This window comes from Halichoerus grypus, chromosome 6 (genome assembly GCF_964656455.1).
Source record: "Halichoerus grypus chromosome 6, mHalGry1.hap1.1, whole genome shotgun sequence".
Lineage (NCBI taxonomy): Eukaryota > Metazoa > Chordata > Mammalia > Carnivora > Phocidae > Halichoerus > Halichoerus grypus.
The window spans coordinates 22,028,476-22,046,867 of NC_135717.1; the positions used below are offsets into that span (position 1 = coordinate 22,028,476).

Consider the following 18,392-nt stretch of genomic DNA (forward strand, 5'->3'; position numbering starts at 1 on the left):
CTGGATTTGGCAGGGTTCCAGAATGGGTTATGGAGAAGGATCTAAATTTAAACTTAGATTAGACTTTGGCTTGTGTCCGAACTGCCCTGGGAATTGTTGGGTCCTTGTTGGCCTTTGAACTGTTTTGTGTTCCTTTAAATTCTGTACTTGGCTTTGGACACTGAGGTCTTGGTTAAGCTGGGATCTTAAATGAATAAGGCAGCTGGGCCCAGGGCTGCCACTGGATAGTTCTTTCCTTCTCTTGCTCAAACAGCCCCTAGCATCTCATCTCCTGGGAGGTCTTCCTCATCCTCATTAGAAGAAGGCCATACTTTCTCCCTCACCCAGGAGTGGACATGTCAAAGCATGGTTTGCATGATTCCTCAACCTATTTGCTACTTCCTCAAACAACTATACCACTTCCCTGACACTGGTTATCGGTGAGTCCTGTGTTAATCTATGTCCCAGAATCCAGAGCAGGAGAACTCTAAGGACACATTCTGCCTATAAAATGCCAAGGTCCTTTCCAAGAGCCTGTGACCACTGGGTTGAAGGAGCAAGGTACTCCCTGTGGTCACCTTCTGAATGGGCTGGGGCTGCCAAGCTGAGAGCTGAGCAAACCTGGAGACCTGGGATACTTTCTGGGCTGGGTTTTTGTTTTGTTTTGTTTTGTTTTTAGCGGGGACGGGGTTCCTAACAGAAAAGTTGGTAGGTGCTCTCTGTTTCTGCAGGGTCCAGGCCAGTGGGTGGCTGTCTACCTCTGCTCAGTAAAAAGCCATAGGACTAAAACAGGTTTACAGAAGTAAAATTCAAGATTCTGGGCAGGAGAAGACAGCATGGACAAAGATGGGGCCACAGCTGGAAGCCACACTGAGAGAAGATAGAGGAGCAAGGAGATGGGAAATTTAATAATCACATTAAAAAATTAAACATCAGGCCCCAGTAGTTGTCGCTTCCCATCCGCTGAGATTCACAACACTTGACATCCAATTATAATTGTGGGTTCCTATAAAACAGCTCATTAACTGCAACTATAAATTATTATTGCTTATGTGGAGTAGGCTGCTGGCTTAGTAGCTGATACTGAAGATTATGGAAATTATTAACAAGCAACAATGTCTCTTTGAGTCCTCGTGCTCTGCGCAAGATGTATGGACGAAGACAGCTGCCTGGGAGTTTGGAACTGCGTGTTCCGCCACAGCATACAGCTGCCTTTGTATCTGACGGAGGGAGGGCTTCTTTCTCTGTGCTCCTCCAATTTCCATCTGGTCACCTTCCACAGCAAGGAGCCTATGTGGCTGTGCCTGAGGATCTGGAATACAAATAGGTACATGCATGTACCCCCCCCCCACGCCCCCACTCACATGCGCACACTCACACACATTGTGTCACTCCTGCCAGCAACCACTGCATCTCTGAAGGAAGAATCAAGGAAACACTTGCAAAAATTCTTTAACAGTGTATTCCATTCTTTTCTCAAGCCCTGAGTGAGCAACTCTGCTTTCTTCATTTCTCCCCTCTGGGCAGCACTCCTTCCCTGGAGGAATGTGCCGGAGAGCCAGGGGGCAAGGATTCTGCTCACCCCCAGCAGAGCTGGAGTGAGCAGCCCAGTGGGGAGTTTTCCGTCAGTCTGTCTGTGTCCTTTTACATCTTCCAGGAAGTCTCCAGAGTTTCTGAGTATTGGTAGTAGCTTTCTCTCTTTCTCAGGACTACTCAGATTTTTGCTTTGTATTATTTCATTGGTATTTGGGGAGAGAATAGAGGTGAACATGTAGGCTAAATTCACTCTCTAGAAACCAGAAGCTGTCCATTGGATTTTAAAATAGGCTAAGTTTTTTTTTTTTTTTTAACAGCAAGAAGAATATGTAATATTAGTGACTGCTTTTTGCCAAACAATGGATGTTTCATCACATTAATCTTGAGAATTCTATGAGATAGGGACTATCATTACCAGCCCTTTTTACAGATGAAGAAACCAAGACACAGAGAGGTCAAGCTCACAGCTGATAAATGGCAGAGCCAAAATTCCAACCTGGGTTGTCTAAATCCAAAGCCTTTCCTTTGAACCTAACCATGCTGTCTTTGGGCTAAAAACAGTATTTCTTAATTACTGTCTTTTTATAAAATGTAGTGTCTTGTTAAATCTCAAGAAAAGATGAAGTAGGAATCAGAATAAAGAGCTTTCTCATTTTTCCTGGCTTAGGTCTAACACAATCTCTATTTAAATTCCCAAATCTTCTCTTGGTGGCACACTGCCCCCCCATCGTCACGGCCCCCCGCCCCTGTCATTTTTCTCTCCTTGGGCATCTGTACAGAGGGAGAGCTTCCTGTCCAATCCTGGGTTTTAAAAAATAGGTCTGTCAGAGAGCCTGTGGGTCCTTGTTCAATCTTTTTGTCTCTGACAAGAGGGAGATGGGGAAGCTTGTATTTTTGTAGTTATCTTTTGCTGGACTGGGGTTTTAGTTGCCTGCAATGAGTAGGAAGTGAGTTTCCGGGGGAGTCAGCATTGCAGGAGAGAAGTTTCCTGCCGGGCAAAGCAGTTTCCTTTCTGAGTTTATTTTGGCAGCAGAAGTTAGTAGGGCACTGCGCTCCCCTCTAAGTGCCGTCATAAGGAGCTCGTTGCAGAAATGCCTCCACGTGGCTTGGCCTGCAGTCTGGGGGACCCGCCGGGGCCAGCAGCTCCGTGGGCCCATGGCCCACAGCCCACTGCCCGTGTCTCTCCACGCTGGGGATTCGGCTCACTGCCTGGCAAGCTTCCCTGTTTGTCAGTGCTGATGAAAGTCTCCCTACCCCACACCACCTGCCCTCTTTATTTACTTTTCTGTGACTATTTCAACTGGGATTTATGAAGGAAAGGAATTATAAGCACGTGTTTACATAATTATGATAAAAATGCAAATTTAAAATTTCCTTTTTAACAAGAAAAGGGACTGAGTGGATAAATACCCAAAGGTATATCTGGCTAGTGGAATTATGGGTGATATTTATCCTTTTCTTTGCAGTTCTTCTTATCTCAGTTGGGTATCTATTGGTTTTACTTAATACTGTTTTTGTCTTTTAATTTCAAAATTTCAAACATATAGGGAATAATATAACAGACATCCAGGTACCCACCACAGATGTTTAACAAATGTTAGCATTTGCCCTATTGGTTGCAGATCTTTTTTTTTTTTTTTTTTAAGAGCATCTATTCCTTTTATAATTGAAGGCTTCAATACTCAGAGAAAGTTAATTCAGGGACCCTGTAAAGTCCTTCTGGATGGAAATAACTCGTTTCTTGACAGTGAAACAGGAAGCTAACACTGTCAGTGGGAGGCAGGTAGGTAACCTGGCTGCCCAGGAACCCAAGTCAGATTTGGAGGCACTGCTCCTATTGCCACAGTCCACAGGAGGGAAGGGGGGGGGGGCAAGCACCGGCCAGGTGCCTGGGAGCAAATTCCAGAGTGTAGTGACATCCACTCCCTGCCTTCCAGACCTCGGAGAGCCTTGCTACTCAAAGTGGGGTCCACAGACTAGTAGTGTCCCTTGGCAGCTTTTTAATCTGTTTTGAGAGGGAGGAGAAAATCCTTTAGTACTGTCTTTTTAAAGCAGCTTTATTAAAGTATAACTGTATACAAAAAAACACAAACCCTGCGCATGTTTAATGTGTATGGTTTGATGAGTTTGGACATGTGCATACACCCATGATACCATCACCACAATCAAGATAACAGACACAGCCAACACCTCCCAAGGTTTTCTTGTGTCCCTTTGTGATTTAAAAAAAAAAAAAAAGAGAGACTACTTAACATGAGATCTACACTCTTAACAACATTTTAAATACACAATATGGTATCGTTCACCATAGACACTATGCTGTACAGCGGATCTCCAGAACTTATTCATCTTGCATAACTGCAATATTATACTTACTGAGCAACAACTCCCCATTTCCCCGTCACCACCCCCTCAGCCCCACCCCCAGGCAGCTTTTCAGAAACGCAGAGGTGCACTGTGCTTCTCGCTCATTAACACATTAACGTGCATATGAATCACCTGGGGATTTTGATAAAATGCACATGGTGATCCTACGGATCTGGAGTGGGGCCTGAAAGTCTGCATTTCTGACAAGCTCCTAAAAGACTGATGATGCTGGTCTGTAGGAGGCATTCTGGGTAGCAAGGTCTGAGAGGTTTTTTAATTGCCCCAAGCTGAAGGAGGCCACACTAGTTGTATATGGTTGGAATCTGTTCTCATTGTCCCAGCCAATGTTGTACTGGTTTTTATTGTTATTTTTATTTTTATTTTTTTAAGATTTTATTTATTTATTTGAGAGAGAGAGAATGAGAGCGAGCACATGAGAGGGGGGAGGGTCAGAGGGAGAAGCAGACTCCCTGCCGAGCAGGGAGCCCAATGCGAGACTCGATCCAGGGACTCCAGGATCATGACCTGAGCTGAAGGCAGTCGCTTAACCAACTGAGCCACCCAGGTGCCCTGTACTGGTTTTTAAATCTTTTGAATATCTCCCTGCTCCCGGGTGATTTGACCACTAGAATGCTTTAGACTTTGCTCTCAGTTTTGAGTGCCCCAATTATTACAAATTATTATCATTAACTCTTTGCATAGAGTCCATCAGGGTAAACTCAAAGTATCATCTGTTCTAGCTAGAAAAAAAAGGATAAATTTCTATAACTTCCCAAATTATTGTCCATTTTTGGTGTATACCAAAGTGGGACAAATGTCTTGTTGGTGCATGAGAGGATTTTAGGTAGTAGACTGATAATTTCTTTAAAATGTTAAATTTGTTGGGATTTGAGGGATGTAATAAGTTTTGGGGATCCAACCCTATTCTTTCCATCTGAATTCTGAATCAACTGAGAAAAAAGACAAAAGCAGAAGGTGGATGGGAGATTACAATGGCATCCTTACTATGATGAAGTCTAGACTGAAGCTTGGTTCCTTAGCCTCACTAATACCCTCCCACATCGCCCCCTAGCTGACACCTTGGGCAGCACCTGAGGGAAAGAGAGGAACAGACCCAATTGCGGCAGATTATTGCCTTATTCCAGTCCAGGTGTACAGGGGAGGAGAAGGAGACAAAAATTGTATTTTTTCTTTATATTAGCCATACCAATCAAGACATTTGGACCAAATGACTATGCCTGCCAACTAGGTAAATTCTTGCTGCCTTTGTCTGGTAAGAGAAGAAATGTTCTACAAGATTCTAGGAATGTTTCGTGAAAATCCCGTCTTCTTGAAACCAGAGGGATGGGGGCAAAGACATCCGCTCATAGTGATAGTTATACTTTTGTATTTTGATTAATTCAGGCTAGTGGGACTGATTTTCCATGTATGATAGAAATGTAAGGCTTCCTTTTAGAATAAACATAAGCAAATGAAAAGGAGATGATTAAAAGAAAGAGATTAAGGTAATGATAGCACAGGTAGTTTGTGGGTATGACCAAAATTGTAAAGATGGTGCTCAGATGGCTAAAGTTTGGAAAATGCTGGTTGAATTCATATTCCTTGAAATCTCCATGTCACATTTCATCTTTACAAACTGCAGATCAGGGTCACTTGTCCTAATGTTCTCTGTGAGGGACAGGTGGCTTTAGTTCACTTATTTGACCATTGATCATGGTTTGATTCTGTTTCACTCAATAGAGAACGTTTAGAATGAATAAACTAAGACCCTTGATATATTATTGGCTTTGATTTCATGTATATAAATCATTTATGGTTCAAGTCATGTGATCTTAATAGTATCGATCCAAGGCTTTTAATTCCCTCTCTCTGTTTCTTCCACTCATTTTTTCTAAATTCACTGTGAGAGTCAGAGTGGTGGGTAGGATAGCAAGTTCTGTTTTGTTTTTGTTTTTAAATGGCATACAATGAGACTGTCCTTCAACAATTTGACACAGTTTCTATGTGAACTAGAAACATGTCCTCCTGTCCTGGCAAACAGGGAGACCAGTATCCTTTTATCCATTGGATGTCACGGTTATATTCACAGGTGCCAGGAGACAACATGAAACAGTCAAACTGGTGGGCTAAATGCTGCCAGGTAGAATTAGCTAAATGTGAATTATGCCAAAAAGAAAACCTGTGTTTGGAAAAAAAAAAAAAGTCTTGGCATCCAAATGGGAAATGTTAAATTACCTACTCAAAAAGTTCATTCACTCAGTTACCTGGGGGCCATTTTGCTGCCGAATTTTCCAGAAAGGTTAATTGCTACACACTTGTACTCAAAATTGAAAGTAGTCTCCCAAATAGGCTTATGTAAGGGATGGCAGCTCCCTCCACTAAAAAATTCCCCCAGAAAAGATAGAGTCATCTTATATTTGAGTCCTTAGAAAGTCTCCTTAGTAAAAGACTTGTCTCTAAATTACTTAATTTTGAACCATGAAATATTGTTTGTGCATCCTGAAGTGGAGTCAGTGCTACTTCAGGATGTTTATATAGGTTGCTGGGTGGACTTGGTACCAGAGAAGGCAAACAAATTTAGCACAGATTTAGTCATCATTCTTTGTGATATGAACTCACGGGCAAGTGTCGGATGGAATCAAGCCATTGGAAGGTTGCCTTACAAAGTGAGGTGTTAGGTGGTTATGTTGATGGGATCATGACACCACCCCTTCCTGACCAATGACCCGAAAAGTCAACTGTCCTAATGTCCTGGGAATGGGTACATGAGACAGGGAGAAAATTCCTGTGGTGTCACACAGTGGGACTTGACAGACAAGTATGACAGAACTGTTGGGTGAACTCAAGGCCCTGATGCCAAAGGTTAATGAGGAGAATTTGAATAATACCATTTCATGAGATATGAGGATAGGGGAAAGCAGTCTTTTTTTTTTTTTTTTAAAGATTTTATTTATTTATTTGACAGAGACACAGCGAGAGAGGGAACACAAGCAGGGGAAGTGGGAGAAAGAGAAGCAGGCTTCCCGCCGAGCAGGGAGCCCGATGTGGGGCTCGATCCCAGGACCCTGGGACCATGACCTGAGCCGAAGGCAGACGCTTAACGACTGAGCCACCCAGGTGCCCCAGGGGAAAGCAGTCTTATAAGTCCATATATTTTTTCCAGATGATGCCATTTTAAATACATCTGAGTAACTAAAATAAATGAGACATTACAGGTAGCTAGCTAGCTCCTCTAAATTTCTAAAAAGTTTATATTAGGTTGAACTGAGTGAATCTGACATTTTTGCAGGTCTAAACAGCAGTTTCCCATGGTTTGACTTCATAAACTCAAGTTGACAAAACACTTCACAAAAATATCATTGGGAAATGGTGGGTCACCTTATACGCAAGCACACATGCCACAGGGTCCCCTTATGTGCAAGCATCTATGCTTCAGGGTGACAGTGGGACCTTGGAACTTTCTAACCACAGAGTCTTCAAGGCAAGGGCCGTGATGATATTTCGGAGATTTAATGGGGCATTTGTTGAATTTTGTAATTAACGGAGGACCATTTGGGGACACAAACTCTTGGCTCTGTCAGTTGTTACACCAGTAATCCTCCTTTTAGAATAATCAAGCTTGTAGTTGTTTTCATTATAAATTATAATTTTTGTTCATTATTTGCCCAGTTTCTGTAGTAGAAGTTCTTTCACATGAAGTTGCAGAATACTTGTCTTTCATGTGCTCACTGGTGACATCAGTGGTGAATCCTTTGCCTACAGCTAATGCCAAAATCAGATGGTTGATGTTCCAGGAGGGATAAGGTAATAATTATTCCCTCAGAATTCTCCAGACTTTATCCCTGTATGAATTCAGACCAGTCACTGTTTGCAAATCTGCATAATGCTATCTTGATCTCCCACAGAATCCCCTTAACAGACCCATTATTCCATATTCTTACTATGTCTGGTTATCATTCTTTTAGGTAAGAAAGATAGGCGATTATCCCAGGAATTCCTGTAAAAGTAATTAACAAGGATACATTATGCTGACCAGCAGCTCTTAGGTAAAGGTCTCCCCCAGGAAATTGATTCTCTCTGCTTTGAGGTCACTTGATGGGATCAAGTGAAACACACTACCCATCGGTCTTCCGTAAGAGCCACGTTTGAACTCAACACGGAACCTTTATCATATCCTCGGATGTGATATCATATACACAAGCACACCATGTATCACACACATTTCTGCATGTGATGCTATCTTCCTCTTGGTCGTTTATTGTTTCATCTGGAATTTCATGTTGACTGTTGCTACTACTTGGCTCTCCGGATGTCGGTTCAGTTTCTAAGCGTAGGCTTGTGTCAAATCCACACCCTCTCTTGCCCTTTATTGCCCCAGACAAAAACCAGGATTTATGCCCAATTTCTTCCTTTTATCTCCGCTTCTCAGGTATTTAATATACTGGCCTTCAAGCCTGCTAGCTAAAAGACGACACCTAGCTGTTCCTGTTCCTCATTCCCAGACCTGACCACATTTGTGGCTGTCAAGTGTTTTCCAGAAGACAGCTTACATTTTAGTGCTACAGTGTTAATAAAAAGCACGGAATTTGGAGCTAGAATATACAGATTTGAGCCCTGGCTGTGTGACCTTAGACAAGTCGCTTTAACAAATACTCTGGGCCTCCATCTTGTCCCTTTGCAAAATGGGGCTAAAAATCTTGGTTATTACAAAGAGAAAATGCTGTTAAGGATGTGAAGGCAGTTTACAGATCCTGTCATCATTATTCAAAGGCAGGAGAAAGATTGAAGTCCTGCTTAAATACCTTTGTTTCCCAGATACTTGGCCTCTACCGTTTTATCTTTGTGTCTCTCTGTTACCCTGAGTCCCCTTGCTCTGTCCCTGCCCAAGGGCTCTGAACAGCTGCAGCCTCTGGAGAGATGCCTCGAAAGCCATGGTGAGAGGCCCAGCATGGAACCCCATCAGGACTGGGCTTATCTGGATCACGTGAACTACAGAGCCCATGCTGAGCTCTGATCCAGATGCCCAGCATGGGAGGAGGGGCCAGGTCAGGGGCTGAGGAGCAGCTACAGCCCAGCTGTCCATGCATCCTTTGCTCAAGGCCTACAGAGGAAAGGAGCCCTTCCTAGAAGCCTGAGGGCAGGACTGAAGGCCCATCAGCCTGTGGCAAGATGCCAGCCCCCCTGTAGGATTGAGCAGCCGTCAGTCAGACCGGTTCCCGCAGACAAGCTCCAGGCTGAGGTGTGCTTGCTGGGTGGGCCGTGCCCACAAAGCAGGTGTCAGTCAGCCGTGATCCAATTAGTCGTGTGTCGTCAATCACGTTCCAGTCAGACGGGGATTAGTGAGACACATGTCAGTCACACAGATGCCTCTCCAGTCCTTCGAGGCACATGGAAGTAAAATAAACATCAGCCACACACAGGCCCATAGCATGCATTTCCCCCAAACACTCTGCTGAGCGAGGAAGGGGCACAAACCGTGTGCCCCCAGCCGCGAGCAGGAGGAAGGATGAGGTAGTAATAAAGAAGCTGCTGGAAGCCCTTCTGTCCTCCCCTGCTCTTCTCTTGCCACTTCTCATTCATGTTCTGGTCCCTTCCTCAGCAGTCTGAGTGTGTGTCTACAGGGATGCAGATGCCAAGTGGTGGGGGCACAGGAAGGGGACTGCCTCACACTCAGAGACTGGGTTCTGAAGTCACCAGGCCACGTGACAAAGGCAAAATCACTGTGAGAAATCCCCTCAATCCAACACCACCACGTTTCCCTCCCATCACTGCTATGGATTTCTGTTCTTTATCGAGGAGGCATCTGAGGAAGGAGTTGGCTTGCGTGTAGGGGCCATGGAGTATGAAAACAATAAATAATAGTCGACATTAGAATCACAATCATTGGAGCAGAATGCTCACACTGTGACGGGGATGTAGGGCCGGAGGGGATAAGAGGGTCCGTGGCACCTTCTCATGGTCACTGTCGTATATGTTCATGTAGCAAAATGGCCAATGAAATGGGGCTCACACTATTTAAATCCACCCCTTTCCTTCTCTTGCTGAATAATAGAATTGAATTTAGGTGAACTGAATGCTTGTATGACGTGACTCCTTTGCATCATCAGATGAAACGCAATCTGCCTCGTTGTGGAGGTGTTGGAAATATGCTCGGCCCAGTGCCCAGAGCTCAGGGTCCGTCCAGGTGCCAGGGATACGAGTGCATAACAAGATTCCAGGGCCTCTGACTCATTCTCTCAGATGTTTCCTGGCTAGGAGGGAGGGAGATGAGAGATGGTCCACTCTCTCTGCCAGAGCTGGCTTTAGAACAGACTCCTGAGCGGGGATAGAGCAGCCTCTGGAGAGAGGACACTTGACATCCGTAGCTTGAAATTGCCTGGGGTGGGTGCCCTCACACCAGGGAAATTGGTAAATGACGCAAATCAGATGTCTCTTCCCCACCACCCCCTTCACAGAGCCAGTTTGGTGTTGAGGGAGGTGAGAAGGTGGTGCTGGGGGCATGTGTCTTTAGAAGTCAAGTGGAGGTGATGGGAAGATGAATCAGAGATCTCAGATTGGGAGATACTAGAAGATGGTTGTGGGAGGTTTTGCAGATGGTGGGAAAATATTGGGAAGCTAGGAGACAGCTTTTTCAAACAGTTGGGAGTTTCACTGTAACAGAGATTGTGAATTGTATCCACTCTCTCCTTCTTCCTTAACATCAAAATCTTGGGTTGTCTGGGAGAAGATATATTCAGCTAAGAGACTACATTTTCTGGCTTCCCTTTCAGCTAGAAGTGGTCAATGAGATAGAAGTTACTGGTAGAATTTCTGGGCAATCTCCTCAAATAGGATTGACTTGGTTAGGAGGAGTGTTTTTCTGAATTCTTTCTTCTCCTCCTCCTTCTAACTGGTACATAGATGTGGTGGCTGGTGCACCAGCATGCATCTTGGGCCATGAGGACAAAACTAATGGACTAAGGATGATGTGGCAGAAAGAGAGGAGGAAGCTAAGTCCTTGATAACAAAATGGAGCTGCTGTCCTAGGCCTAGTCTGACCAGCTCCAGATTTCTTTTATTTTTATTAAAGATTACTTATTTATTTGACAGAGAGAAAGAGAGAGCAAGCACAAGCAGGGGGAGCAGGAGAGGGAGAAGCGGGCTCCCCACTGAGCAGGGAGCCTGAAGTGGGGCTCGATCCCAGGACCCTGGGATCATGACCTGAGCCAAAGGCAGATGCTTAACTGACTGAGCCACCCAGGCACCCCTCCAGATTTCTTTAAATGACCTCTTTGAGAGATTAATTCCCTAATTTGTTGAAGCAACTGTTGCTGGTAAAAAGCAGTTAGGAATATAATTTCTAAATGACACATTCATATTTCCATTTCACATTAGAAAATGGACTAAAGTTTGTTCTAAGTTTGTTTTGGGAGCTGAGGTATATAAGCTTTCTTATTATTTTTTTAAATGATAAAAGCAATATGTCCTCCTTATTTATCAGGAAGCCAAGTTTATCAAGAGCCAAGTTCATTGTCAAGGTGGGAGGAGCCCCGCTGGGGCACCTATTTATCCATCTGATTTGGTTCTTCAGATTTCCAGTGCTGGGCTCTGGGAAGTAGGGAGAGAGGACAAGGAGATTACAGATGTTCCCCATGGAAGGACTCTAAGTTGACTAGTGGCCCATCTTATCTGGGAAAAGAGTAGATCTGCATTTCTCCTCTTAGTATCTGGTAGGCAGGTATGAGGTACACTCTGAATTGGTTAAAAAAACTGAGAGTAGCCTTGGAACTAGGGTGTGGCAGAGGTGGGTCCAATCCAGTGACCAGAATTTATTTAGCCCAGTGCTCTGGTTCCTTGGTCGCAGTTGGCCCCACCTAGAAAAACCATGCTCCAGGGGCATTTCACACTGGCGTAGACCACTGTTCTCCAAAAGACGAATTCCTCCTCATCCTTCAAGGTTTGGCTCGGCTCCATTGTCACTTCCTCCGGGAAAGTCCCTGCTCTTTCCCCCTTGTCATGCAGTTTCAGATTATTATGTAGTAATTGTTTATGTAACTCTCATCCTCGTTAGTCTAGGAGGTCCACGAGGGGAGCAGAGAGGAAGACTAACACAACTGTGCATCCTCAGTGCCCAGCTAGTCTGCGTAACGTGTTCAGTAAATTAGGCGGAATGAATGAAATCCCATCGATGATTCATTGTTGTATACTTCATCTAGTAGGGTCTTCGCCCAATTTGAGGAGTGGTCCACATTATGTCATTCTTGTTCCTGGGAGATGTAACATGATCATACCCGTGGGATCTCATGAAAAAGTTGAACTTTATCCAAGAGGGCATGAAATTGGTTATAAGGGGAGAAGGAGCGGGAGGAGCTCCATGCCCTTCATGGAGTCTTTGCGGATTCCACCTTCCGTTCCTGCACTGGCTTCAGGTATTGAACTTGCCTTCCTCTCTTGGGTATCTCTTGTGTGACTTGCTCCAGGGCAGCATCCAGAGAGCAGTAATCAAGGCTGCGTTACCCTCACATGCTAGGGGTGGGAAACAGAAGCATAAGGAGCATAAAATAGCTTGCCTGAGGTCCCAGAGTAAGAGAGTAGTGAGCTACAGTTACAACTCAGACTCTTTTTTTAAAAAGTTTATTATTTTTTTAATTTAATCTCTACACCCAACGTGGGGCTTGAACCTACGACCAGAGATCAAGAGCTGCATGCTCTTCTGACTGAGCCAGCCGGGTGCCCCGGGCAGCCCGTGCTCTTAACCACCATACTTGACATCTTGTGTCTACTACACTTTGAAGTAGCACTTGCTTCGAAGGGCAGAGATATGCAAAGCACAACAGCTGCCACACCCAAAGCACTCAGTACATGTTGGCTGTCCCTACGCCTTACCCTCCTTTTGCAAACACTCTGTAAATACTTGTTGAATAGTTTTGAGTGTTAATAAGTGTGAGTGAGGATATAGAAAACAGACAAACACACACACGAGCGTGTGTCCACAGAGACACGTGGGCGCACATGCCAGAGAGATCACATGTGATGGGTGGGCAATCACGAAGCACCATGACACCAGCAGGGACAGAGGAGCTCCACAAAGACAGGCCGGCAGCCAGCAGAATCCAAAGCATCTTGGATGTCTCAGTGCTAATTCCAGGAGCATTCAGGGCCCGGGAAGCCCAGTGAATGGGAGGAATGGTGGTCAGGGCTGCCATGCATGATTGTGCGGTCTGTGCCCTACAGCTGGGGCTGGGGAGAGCAGGGGCTGATAGCCAATCTGCACTCCATTCACTGTACATACTGTGCACCTGAAAGGCTGTGTGCATCCCAAAGGGGCACCCTTTTCTCACTGATCTGCCAAGGGGAGTAACTTTTTCTAAATCTCACAAAGATGCTGTATAAGCTAATAATGGCGATAAAGATCCCAAGAGACCGAAGAGATCCCAGGCAGAAGATAGTGCTTAGGGGCAGCATCCATTCTTGGGGTTAAGCAATAGTCAAAAAAGGCTGGTGTTTAGGGACAGAGCCCCAGTAGTTCATTTACTCAATTATTAAGTACCTACTGTATGCTGGGTACTCTGCTGAAGAAGATGGATATGGACTGCACTTCCATGGAGCTTACAGACCCATGGGTGAGACAGATGTCAAACAAGGAAACTAATCTATAATGTCAGCCAGTGGTTAGGGCCATATTAGAAGGAAAACAGAATGAAAGATTGACAGTGACAGAGGAGAGGGAGAGCAATTCTGGGTAGGTGTTTGAGTTGGGAATGCAATGTTGGGAAGGAGCCTGCCATGATATCTTGAAGATCAGCCCTGTGAGAGAATGAATGAACTGGTGTTGGGGTTCAGGGTAATATCCAAGTAATAGCAAATGGTTGGAACCAAAGAAAGGCAACCTAGAAGGACTGAGTTCTACCCAAAGGGATGTGAGAGAGAAAATAGTACTATTATCCTTGCACAAGCCCAAGGGGCCCCACTCATGATAGGAGGAAGCTGTGAGCAGGAAGGATGTTGCAGCCTCAAATGGAGGAGGCTTATTCTGCCTGTGCCCTTTTCCTCCCAAGAGAGTGAGTGTTCAAATGGACAACAAACAGCCAGGCCAAATACGACAACAGAACTCTGACCCACAATCTCTGTAGCAGAATGATCAGGACCTATTAATGACTGCCAGGACTCCTATTTTGATGTCCCTGCTTCCACCTCAGGACCAACCAGAAAAAATTACATAGCTATGCAAACCAACTACATAGGAGGCCCCACTTCTAGTTCACCTGCCTCCAGCTTCCCCTGGCCAACAGCCTCTAGTCAGGGCAGACCTGAAGCCTTCCCAATGCAAGACCCTTTGCTACAGCAAGCTCTGTGTCAGTAGGCTCTGTTCTCTTTTGGGAGTGTCTTCATGGATTTCTAGACTCCCTTTCTGCTGAGTGGGGATGCAGATATGGGGTGAATCGTGAGAGCTAGAATTGCCATATACCCTGGACTGTTAGAAACACACACACACACACTCCCCAGAGGAGACTTTTTGGTCTCAGATTGAATGGTCAAACTTCATCTGTTTAAACTGTACTAATTTGGAACTTGTGCAAGTTTGCCTGGAGCGCCCTGGGCGAAAGGGTACATTTGCACTGGATTAAAAATCAGAGTTTGCTGAGCAGATTCATGTACACCAGATTTCACTCATTTACTGGGATATTTGAGGTACTTTAGCCTCTTTCATTTGCATACAATGACGGATATGCTCATTACAATAGACTCTGACCTATTCATTAGTACTTAGAGCGCACTTAGTCTGGGTGGCCTGGGAATGCTTGGAATGGAGAGGAATAAAGCTGCTCCAGGACCCACAAAATTTTGAACTCTTGTCAATTTTGACTGGACTCCCCCAGTCGGGATGAACAAGCAAACCTTACTCTTTCTTGGATATTTTGTGTCCCCAGTGTAAATCTGTCTTTGGATACAGCTCTGGCCACCATGTGGCCCAGGATCACAGGACACCACTCTGGATGGGGGATGTGTAAGGCCAATTCATTAATGTCTACATACAACCGACCCACCCTTCTTCTGGTCACTCCAGCTTCTCGGTGGTGACAGCCCCCACTGGTCTCCACGTCACTTCTCTATGCCCACAGGGAAGCACAGAGGGGGCAAACTCCCAGACTGGCTCCTTGGTACCGTGGTCTCAGTCATTTGATCTCCTAGAAGCAGCTTGGGGCAGGAAGATGGGCCAAGATACAGAACTAATGTCTTAGGCTTTTGTGTCCTCCAGTCTCATAATTCACTCTCATTTTCAGGAACCTTGCACCACACTTGACCAAGCAAAGACCAAGTGGCCCCTGGAGGTTCAGCGATCCTTCTCGGCTTACCTGTGAGTACTATGGAGCTATCTGGGAATCATGACCCAGAAGTGTAGTTCTTTGGAACATTCCTGTCCATGCCCCCAGGCCTCCCAACACCTCTCCACCCATTCACACATTCATCCATTAAACATTTTCTGTGTGCCTCCTGCATGTTAGCATGACACAGTCTTGACTCTGGAGGAGCCGTGGTCTACGGTGAGACAGACATTTATACAAATAATGCTAATCTAGTGTGATAAAAGCTGTAATTGAGATGTGTGCAAACTACCAAGTGAATGCGGAAGAGTGAGCAGATAACTCAGCTTGGTTGGGGAAGGCTTCACAAATATCAAGCAGGTGACGCTTGAATGGAGTCTTGTGGAAGCTTCCATTAGCTGGAGACATGGGGTGGGGCTAGAGGGTAGGGAGGGGAGGCATTCCAGGCAAAGGCAGGAGGACTTAAAAGAGTCAAGAAAGGGCATATAGTTCTGTTGAGGTTGGAACAGAGGATGAGGGAAGGGAGATCCCAGAAACTGGAGTTGAGGTTGTCTTGGGCATCCTGCTGGAGGATTTGGGCTTTATTCCGAGGTCACAGTATACACACCCAAAGCAGGGTTGTGAACTCACATGCCAACAGGGGCCAGGCGATGATGTCAATCAGTGAGGTGGGCCAGGAAGCCCCGGGAGCACAGGCTTTATCCAAAGGTGGCAACTGATTGTTGCCATGCTAGAATGCACTCAGTGTCACCAAGTTCCCATTAAAAAAAAAAAAAGGAAATCCGTATTTTTATATGAACACTCCCAAGTTTTAACTGTTGGAAATTATTTCAAAACATCATGCTGGCCAAGCAAAAACATCTGATGTCCTATCAGTCCCTGGGCTTCTAGTTTGGCACTTCAGATATAAAGCTTAAGCAGAGAGCTGTCATAGTCAGACTTATGTTTCAGAGTGTCCTCACAGATCTCCATATGACGTTTCTGCAGCAGCCTCTGCCAGCAAGAACCTCTTTTCCCCATCTTCACCCCCTTGCTCCTTGCCCACGTGGTTTTTGCATCCCTTGCTGCCCTCCGGGACCACGCCCACCCCTCACTGTCCTCCGGGACCACGCCCACCCCTCACTGCCCTCCCGGACCATCCTTGGCACTAACCACCGCCCCCATCTTGCACAGGAGGAGCAGGATGAATGAGCCGTGCTCCAGGCCTGGCTTAAAGAGAAGAGCCCAGCATTAAGGACACGAGAGAGCCATATTTATTTCACATGGACAAGCATGATTCCTTCGCATGCTGAACATGAAAGCTCGCGTGAGGAAAGTACCCGTAACAGCAGAATTAATGTGCTTTTGTCCACAGGGAGCAGGGAGGGTCACAAAGTGGTTTTCAAAGACAGTTACCCTTCAAGCAAAGTTGAGACCACAGGCTTTGAAATCTCTGGTTTATTTCATCATCGAAGGGTCTGTCTGCTAGGAGTGGCCAGGGGTGCTTCCGGCTCTGCAATGTCTCGATGAGCTAAGGTCAGGAGGAAGAGGACGGTCTCCTGTCTCACCACCCAGGGCGGCTAGGGAGAGTGAAGCTCAAAGGGGAGGTACATGCCACCTGGAATTATTAGCAAGTCCGCACTGGGGTGGACAGTGACAGGGACAGACTGCTGTGTTCACAGCAACAGAACCATCACCACTTATAATATCTAGCATAATCAGAAGATCTGCTCTTCTTAAAGCAATTTCCCAAGGCCTCTGATGGGCTGAAGGGAAATGATTTGAAATTGACCGGACATGGCAGAAGCAGGTCAACTTTGCCTAGACAGACTGGGGAGAGCTAGTGGCAGGGACCCCCTGGTCTCATGGCCTTTCAGGACGATGGAACCCGAGATGGGAAAGGGGGCTGGAGCCTGGGTTTGGTTTGCTGGGGGAAGAGGATCACAGGCTCTAGGGGCAAACCTCATGGAAGAGACAAGCAGAAGAGCCCTTGCATCTCGGTGGCTCACTCCCACCTGAAGTCCTGTCCAACCGTTTCATAAAATTTAATATTATAAGGTCTATAAAATTCCCGGAGCTGGTCTATCACTTCCGGATCGATCTGTACATGAGTTCTGCCTTTCGATTTGCCCAGGCACCGAGGCAGGAGGCTCGATTCTGTTTTTCTCAAGCAAGGGAATCCTTTGGTCTTGTTGAAGTAGAAATGCTTGTCCGTGATGAACCTCTTGATGCCCAGAAAGTCCTGGACCCGGCCCATCTCGCCCGCCGGGTCGGTGATGAGCCGCTCGCCGCTGACGAAGTGGATCTGAGCCAGCGGGAAGTACTGCAGCCAGCTCTCCAGGTGCAGCGCGTACATGCCAATGCGGATGGCGTTCCACGACACATCCACCTGGCCCAGCGTGCGGTTGCGGAAGGACAGGCCCTCGAAGGTGGGGATGTCTGGCTTCTTGGAGAGCGTCTGCGTGTAATCCGAGATGGCTCGGGTCACCGGGTTCCGCACGACCACGATCAGCTTGGTGTCCCGGGACATGTTAAAGATGCGCCGAGGGGCCTCCTGAGTGACGAAATAGCTGGGTGTCTTCTCCAGTGTGATCTGGCTCTCGAGGGTCCGGGGCATCAGGCTCCTGTGGGGCAGAAGCAGCACATCGTCAGACTGGGTCCCCCTGGGGAAGGGGAGCAGGGAGATCACGAGCGGGCCCCCCCCCCTTCCTCGGTGACATCTGAGCTCCACCTGCATTCTCCGGGGGAGAAAGCCACTTTTAGAACTACTCTTTCAGCAAGCGTGACGCTTACAATACTGTGTTGTCGACTATAATCACTACACTGCATTAGATCTCCAGTGAGGAAGCCACTTCAACTCGTGCTAGTTGTTTAAAAAAAAATCTTTCTTTAACAGGTCTGGTCCCAGGAATTCAGCTGGGTAGGGATCAAACCATTCTGAACACCTACGAACTCAACAGGAGATCGAAGAAAAGAATAGCAACAACTCTCTGAACAGAAAAGTGACCACTTTCTGGAAGGTAGGACGTGCAGAGAAGTGAATCTGAGGCGATATTCGGGAGGGTAGACGGCGGGGGAGGGGGCCTCCGTCGGCCACTTCTGGCCAAGTGATAGAGCAGCGGAGCACAAAATCGGAACTTTTCGAAGTCCGCTCCGCTGAGGGACGTCGCTCCAGTGGCTAAGCAGGGGGGTGTAACCCTCGCTGGGACAGTGTGGTCTCAGGAC

The 18,392-nt window shown here is 46.2% G+C and overlaps 2 protein-coding genes across 4 annotated transcripts in view; one reads left to right on the forward strand and one right to left on the reverse strand.

Moving 5' to 3' along the window:
• Window positions 1-18,392, forward strand: part of USP31 (ubiquitin specific peptidase 31) — a 215,662-nt gene that overhangs the window by 175,342 nt on the left and 21,928 nt on the right. The window contains exons 18-20 of one of the 3 annotated variants that reach the window (XR_013448820.1): window positions 15,147-15,220; window positions 16,362-17,596; window positions 18,064-18,187. The gene's annotated coding sequence lies outside the window, so the exon portion shown is untranslated. The remainder of the gene's footprint in view (window positions 1-15,146; window positions 15,221-16,361; window positions 17,597-18,063; window positions 18,188-18,392) is intronic. The other 2 variants (XR_013448821.1, XR_013448822.1) reach the window with 2 other exon arrangements.
• HS3ST2 (heparan sulfate-glucosamine 3-sulfotransferase 2) overlaps window positions 16,419-18,392 on the reverse strand; it is a 94,303-nt gene continuing 92,329 nt past the window's right edge. Inside the window, exon 2 of the mRNA XM_036097343.2 lies at window positions 16,419-17,791. Coding sequence (XP_035953236.2) covers window positions 17,173-17,791 — 619 coding nt within the window. The 3' untranslated portion in view covers window positions 16,419-17,172. The remainder of the gene's footprint in view (window positions 17,792-18,392) is intronic.